We start from the raw sequence: 7228 nt of genomic DNA on the forward strand, positions 1-7228 counted from the left end.
ATATTGCAGGGTGCATTAAACTCATTCTTTACCATTTGAAAACAGCATAACAGCATGTTGATTTTTAAAAGATTTTTTTTCTCCTTAAATTGCTTGACTGTTGAATACACTTAGGTGTATTAGGATAGTCTTTAGTTAAAACCCTTGCTTTGCTGGCTTTGGTAAAACCAAGACTCCATCTTTACCCTTAAAAATGCTGTTCTCATAAATGGCTTACGCAATAACCTGAAATGCTAATACTGAGTCAGGTCGCAGGGCTTGTCTCTGATTACAGTCATTAGTGGATGCTTTGGAAAGGCCTGAGTGGGGCAGGAATGCCGTGATGCACTTCCTGCTATTGTCTGGCACTCTGTCACTTGGAGGCTGCTTGAATCCAAGGCTCTATGCACATGTGTTTAACAGCTCTTGATTAACAGCCCCCCACCGCCCCCTGCCTCGAAAGTGTCTAATTTCATGCAATGATGAGGAAAACCCTCTCGTGCTCTGTGCATGTGTGCAGTAGCAAGAAGTTTCACGATCAGCCCTTCGTTAATACTTGCCTTGGCTGACCTTGGTGGAATAGGTGGATGACTTCTAATATCCAGAGCTCAGCTCTGTTCCTGTGTTTCTTAACGTGCTGAGGTCCTCTCTTGGAATATAAAGTTACCTTCAAAAATAAATACAAAAATTGTTCAGCTTTCCAGTAAACTACTGCATTTCTTACAGGAAGTTTACGTTACACATTTTTAAACTGAAATCAATACTAAGCTTATATGTGTAATCAAACATTTGTCTGTAAAGAATAATAATGACTCAAAGCAATTCATGAAAAAGACATCATTTGTAGTGTCTCGGGTTTCCTGTTACAGGGAGGGAAGGGAATTAGAGGGTAGACATGGTCACAGAGGTACTTAGCAGATGATGAAAGTTATTAAAGATGCTGCTCTTCCAGAGTTGTTTCTTTCAGAGGCAGTTGGGTTTGATTCACATGTGGGGAAACTGGAAAGTGTTTCCAAATTAAAATAAACAAATAAAGAAGAGAGCAGGCAACTGCTTAGCTTAAGGTCACCACGTTGGATTGTGAGTCCTTACAAATTTGAGTTGTTTTCTTTTTTTGTTTTTACTCTTTAGGGAAAACTGCATGACTTCTGGGAGCCAGATTCGTGAGAGCTTGCCTAGTTCAGGGAAATAACAGAAAAAAAATGAAATCAAGGAAGATGCAGAATGAATGGAGCTTCAACTTGGTTGGAACACAAGGAATCAGTCCTCTGAATTACAACTTGGGCTTGATTCAGGCCAACATTAAAAACACAATGATTCAATATGATGATCATTGTTTTTACAAATACGGTACTTCAGAAAAAAATGAAGTGGATAAACTGTAAAAGTAGCTATTTCTATAGCCCTGTCTGATTGTCCAGGCGTATTTTATCATCTTGAAAACTGAGGGAAGTTTCTCATTTCCATTGCTAATCACAAGATGTTTTTGAAAACAGTATGCATCAGTTTTCTTGCCAGCACACACCTGTAAGCGTTGCTTTAGGGTGTCTAGGAAAAAACTGTCCTGTGATGTGGAATGTGAGTTGAGAAACAGTATTAGACCTCCCCTGTTGTGGGCAGGTGAGGAAGCTCAGTTTCACTACGAGCCAAATAACAGAGTCACCTGCACGTGTTAATCTGCAAAGCAAGAATTGGTAAGACCAGCTGGTTTCTCTAAATAACACAAATACAGCAGTCACGTGTGAACAAGTGACCGTCTCCTTCGCTTGAGGGTGGAGACAGCTGAAGAGGGGCTGTACCCAAACAACTTGTGGACACTTCTTTGCTCTGCGGTTGTCTTTTATCAAATAAGAGAATCAAATTTGTTCTTACAGTGATGCGTTCATTTTAACGTCCTCAGGCATCAATTTATGTACGCAGTGTATGTGACTGCACAGAAAGTGATTCTCTAAGACCATATTGTAAATGAAATCTTAATACTCAAGTAGTATTGTTGTATTCCTCTTTAAGAAATATTCCTCTTTAAGAAACAAACTTATATTTGTTATCTGGCTTCGGTGCTTTATCTAAACAGAGAGAATAACTATTTCTGAAATGTCAAGTCAGTGGAAATTTGAGGAGATGAGCTTTTGGCCCATGCAAGTAGAAATAACTCTGAAAGCTGTATGAGGTCTGAATTCCTTTGTGCAAAGTCTTGCAGCGTACACAGCGTGTGTTCAGAGCTCCCCAAACTTTGTGAAATAATCAGCCCAAGAGGTAATCTCCTTTTGTGCTTTGTGTAAATGCCATCATTTAAATCTTACGCTGTTGTGTTTGGGGGGCGGGGGGATGTATGTGTATATGAACAGAAATTTAATGTATTGGGTAAAAGCACTGAGTGGGAGTCTCTTAACTGTAATTTTTAATAACTACGTGTACATTTTATAATACTGTTTCCTTTTCAATTTTTATAGATTACCCTGTCTTGTATGATAGACTTGCTATGACTTCACAAAAATGTAAAAAAAGGATCAAATTCAAACAAAAAAAAAATGAAATTTAAGTATGTTACATGTTAAAGAACTGCTCTAGATTGGACTCAACTCAGAGGGAAGGTATTTTATTTGCAAATCATATTCAGTGTTTTGTCTTTCAAATGTTAGTGAGTTAGCCTGAGTCTGTGCAGCTGTACCCTTTACAGAATAATCAACTTACCTTAACAGCAAGAGTTACGTGTATGACATTATTCAGGGGAGAAGAAAAATTCCTTTTTTAATCTCACCATGATTAAATTGGATGAGTCTACCTCAAAGGGTATCCTTGACAATGGAACTGTTTCAGGCTTAAAAAAAAATGGTGTGGTGGTAAACAGGTATGGCAGTGCCACCCTTTGCTCTGCTCATCTTTCGTGGTGTCAGCCTTCCCTCTGGTAGCATTTGCTTACTAGGTTGAATATATTGTATGTGATTTTATTAACGTTTATATTTTTTTCTCACTAATGTTGTATAAAGTTTTAAAAAGTACAGAATATGTTTCCTGTATGTAACGTGTATATATTTTTCTTACTATGTAAAGTTGACTTTGCAGTCCTGTATATTTTGAGGAAGGAAAGGGTTGGGGTCTAGATTGGCACCTCTTTTGTATTGCAGTTCAGAACACATTGAAACTGCTGTGCTTTTTTTTTTCCCATACAAAGTAACCACTTTGATACATACTTCTATTTAATAGACCCATGGAAAATAAAACCAGACGTGGTTTTCTAATTAAACGTCTCTGCACAAAATGGGTATGCATCAACTGTGTTTCACAAAAAAAATGGCTGCAGGTCCTATTTTGGTCTTGCTGCAGACGCTGTAGTTCAGAGGTTCGCAGCTGATGAGCTTACTATAAATGGAGAAAGTCCTGAAGTAGTTCTCAGCTCAGCCAGTTCTGTGTTTTCATGCTTAATGTCTGTGTATACAATCTGGCATTTCTCCTCTCTCCCCCCATCCCCCTTTTGTCTGGACTTGCTTCCATCTGTTTTGTAGCTGAGTAATAATCCCCCAGTTGCTGGAGTCTAGACGTTGGCTGAGTTGGAGCTCACCGGTGTCCCTACAGAGATGATCCCAAAGCATCGCTGCAGAGTCTTAAAAGGGACTGCCGAGCTGAGTACTGCTTCAGGACCGGCAGTGAAATAGCAAACCTGCTGCTGTTTTGTGTTTTGCTGACTCATTTACTGGCCCCCAGCCAGCAGCTACACGCATTGAAAAAGGCTGTTTGCGCAGTAAATGTCTTAACTGCTTTGGTTGTCTTCAGATAAGCGTTTTTGCACTGAGGTTTATCTTGATATTACGTTGGTTGTATTAAGAACCATGTTATCTCATTTCACGGACAATTAGATGCACTTTATTGCAGTAATCACAGACAAAAAATTAAAGGCTGCCTATAAAATATACATTTGTGGCTTTTCTTTTTTATTTTTTTCCTTCTGACAAGCCTCTGCGTGGCTTAGTTTGCTTCTAAGTTGGAGAAACCGGCCAGCACGTTTCACGTTCTCACCGTTGTGTTGTGGAACTCGGTAATGGATGGGGATTTCACAAGTGATTAATGACTCGCAGGCAGGTCTGGCTGAAGGTCAGTAGCACGCGGCCGCTTCATTGATGCAGCGGCTGCAGGAACTCTCTGAAGTCCCCAAATCCGAGGACAGCTTTGGGAAAAGCAGCTGCCTGTGGAACAAGCGCGCTGCTCTTACTGGCAGAGCAGCTGGAGGGGCTGCTACCTGGTAGGATTACAGAGGTGGCGTTTTAATGTGGATTTATTTATTTTTAATAATAAGGGATGGATGCTGTGGTGTTAGCTTCCTGAGCACAGCCAAGCTCTGTGCTTTGAGGGGCTGGCAGGGACGTACACTGCCCTCGTTGAACACATTGGGGGTGAGGAGCTGCCTGGAGAGGTCGTGCTGATGGATTTAGCCTGCTCCTGGTGGTTTACATTATCTGCGTGCTCTTAATGACGTTCCTAATGACGTTCACGTTGTGATTTTTTCACCCCCCAGGCTGTGAAATATCTCGGTGTTTTGCCTTGTGGATGTTTTGCCAGCTTAACTGATGGGGGCCCCTCCTTATCTCGTGTTGAAAAGGCCTTTCAGTGCTGGGGAGCGGCGTGGGCTGCTGATGGGAAGGCTCCCAGAGAAAGTCGATTCCTCGAAGGGCTTGTCCTCACCGAGGTGCTTTTAGTTTTGTCTGCCTGCTGCTTTCAGCCAGCATTTCTTCATCCCGGCAGCAAGGAAGTTGAAAGGGAGCGCGTTATCGGGTATCGAAAGTAGCGCCGGGTGGTGAGAGAGGAAAAACATTCCCATCTTCCTGCCCTGATATTTTGGTCCGGGTGCTGAAAGCCAGGCCCTGTGCTTGCTGGGTGGAAGCGCTGCCTGCGGAGATGCATTTCCACGTGGCTTTTAAGCAGCTTTTGGATGCCTTGTAGTTCTGTCTCCCCTCTCTCAGCTTGCTGAATAACACTTTGTCTCCTCCAGCAGCTCTGCCTCCCCCAGTTCCATGTGGGGCGGTAACGGGGAGGGAAATGGAACAACTGGAAGTGTTCCTTTGGCTGATATTGGGGTGTCTCAGGCTTTGCCACCAGCCCTGGAGATGTTGAAAGGCCACTGCCCTTCCCCAGGGTGGCAAGTGCTGGGAATTGGGGCTTGGCTCAAAGGCTCCAGGGCTTGGCTACCTGTCCCTGGCTCTGTTTTCTCAAAGCCTGCTTGGAGATGAAAGTCCTGGCTCTTGCAGCTCGGGCAGTAGCAGGAGGTCCATTTCTTCCGCAGGCTGCTGTTGGAATCAAAATTCGAGCTGCAAGCTGTCAGGCTCGGTGCTGGGGAGAGGAGGATGGCTAGGCAGGATGTTCTGCGCTTTATTCACCCTGCAGGCTTTCGTAGAGGCGATGGAAATCATGCAGGGCGGCTGCGGGCTCTTCAGACAGCACCAGTCAGGCTCGTAGACACTGATCTGCGTGCTGAAACCGAATCTGTGTCCCCTGGCTGCAGGTGAGACCACGTAGGAGCTGCGCTGCGTATCAGTTCCCTTCCACATTTATGGGGGAGCCTCCTCCCTCCCCCGTGTGCTAACCTATTTCTCCAGCATCTGTGCTCCAGCACTGTCACGGCGCAGTTCGCACAGCGCAGCGCGTTTTTCATTCCGGCTGACTTTCTCTTCTTATTAGCCCATTTTTATTTTTTTTTTCCCCTTGCCCTCATTCTGTATTTTTCTTTTCCCAGCGCTACGCAGCTGCTGCTCGCCGAGGAGCTGTGTCAGCCTGGCAGGAGCAGCCGTGCTGGAGATGCCCCTCGTGGTTCGGAGCCGGCGGTGAGCTCCTCGGGGATGTGGGGCCGTGCCCAGCGGGGCCGTGCCACAGGAGGACTGCGAGGAGCCCGCAGTGAGTACCTGGGGCGCGTCTCTGCTGGCTGTGGGATCTCGGAGAGTGGCCCCAGCCCTCGCCGGGGTGTATCAGCCTCTAGGCTTAGCCCTTCGGGTGGGAGCCTGCGTACGTGTGTGCTCCTAGGGTGGGGATAAAGCAAGGCGCCGTGCTCTGCGTCTGCTCAGCTCGGCCGTGGGTAATAGTGGTGCTGCTGGGAGGTGAGATGGGAGCTCTACAATCACACGGCCTAAAAAAAAGGGCAGAGAGAGGAGTTATTCAACGCCGCTCTGTAATTTGGCTTCAGACTCCGTAGTGCTTTTATTAGCGTGAAGGCTCAAAGCAAACCGAAGGAGACGGAGCTGGGGATCTTCCTGCCTCGGGATGCTGAAAGCCAAGATGTTCAAAAAGTGTTTCATGGCAGAAAAACCCATCAGGGGCTACAGAAAAAGCAGCCATCTCTGGCTGAGAAAGCTTCAAGCTGCAGATCCCTGGAGGGAGCGGGATGGTGCCAGGAGGCATCCCCACGTGCCTGTCCTCTTCCTGCACCCCCAAGGCCCTGGGGCTCTGGTCCGATGCGCTGGGCCTTTGTTTTTTTTACGTTAGGGGTGAAGCGAGGGGTTTTGTGTCACCCCGTCTCAGTTCCCAAAGTGTCACGTTCCCGATTCTCTCTCTCCTGCTCCTGAGAGATGTCGCTGTCAGAGCTGTCACACGCCAGCCCTCGGGAGGTCTGTGTGACCAGTTCTCACGTGGCTGAGGAAAACCCAGTGTCCTTTTTTTTTTTTTTTTTTTGTTTGGGTCCTTAATGACATTGCAAGAAAGACTTGGAGAAACATCGTATGGTTCAGGATCTCCAGCAGGACGTGGTAAAGCCAAGCAGCCACCCACCAAAAGCCGCCTCCTCCCCTCCCACCCCATCCAGTAGCTGTTGGCAGCTAGTGGAGCAGGAAGAATAAGGGCAAGGCGCTATCTTTGGGGCAGAACTCGGGGTTTTTCCCTCCGTGCTTGCTGTGTCGGATTTGCCTCTTGGGGGCAACCTCGCCCTGCTCCAGCCCGGAGCGTGGCTTTTGTGCTTGCAAAGACAAAAGGGAGCTCAGCGGGCCTGGGCGAGGAGGGCTCGCTGTCCCTCCCTGCCTTTGCGTTATCAGGCAACTTTTGGCAGTCGCTGCAGTTATTTGCTGAAAGGATTTAAGGAAGGCTGCCAAGGCTGGGCTGCTCGCTGCTTTCCAGAAACGAGCCGCTTGGCTCCTGAAGGGCCCTTCCAAATCCTTCCTGCCCCTCTGTGGCGGGAGAGGGACGGCTCCTCTGCGGCTCCCGGCTAGCGGGCAGCACGTAAATGCACACGTGTAGGATTTGCAGCCATCTCCCCGCTGTTCTTCTGCCC

At 46.6% G+C, this 7228-nt stretch overlaps 1 protein-coding gene across 2 annotated transcripts in view; it reads left to right on the top strand.

Moving 5' to 3' along the window:
- Window positions 1-3892, top strand: part of SLF2 (SMC5-SMC6 complex localization factor 2) — a 30957-nt gene extending 27065 nt beyond the window's left edge. For both annotated transcript variants that reach the window (XM_082764491.1, XM_082764490.1), the window contains exon 20: window positions 1111-3892. In XM_082764491.1, coding sequence (XP_082620617.1) covers window positions 1111-1146 — 36 coding nt within the window. In that variant the 3' untranslated portion in view covers window positions 1147-3892. The remainder of the gene's footprint in view (window positions 1-1110) is intronic.
- Window positions 3893-7228: the final 3336 nt, after the last annotated feature.

The sequence above is a fragment of the Aythya marila genome (assembly GCF_965140915.1).
Source record: "Aythya marila genome assembly, chromosome: 7".
NCBI lineage: Eukaryota > Metazoa > Chordata > Aves > Anseriformes > Anatidae > Aythya > Aythya marila.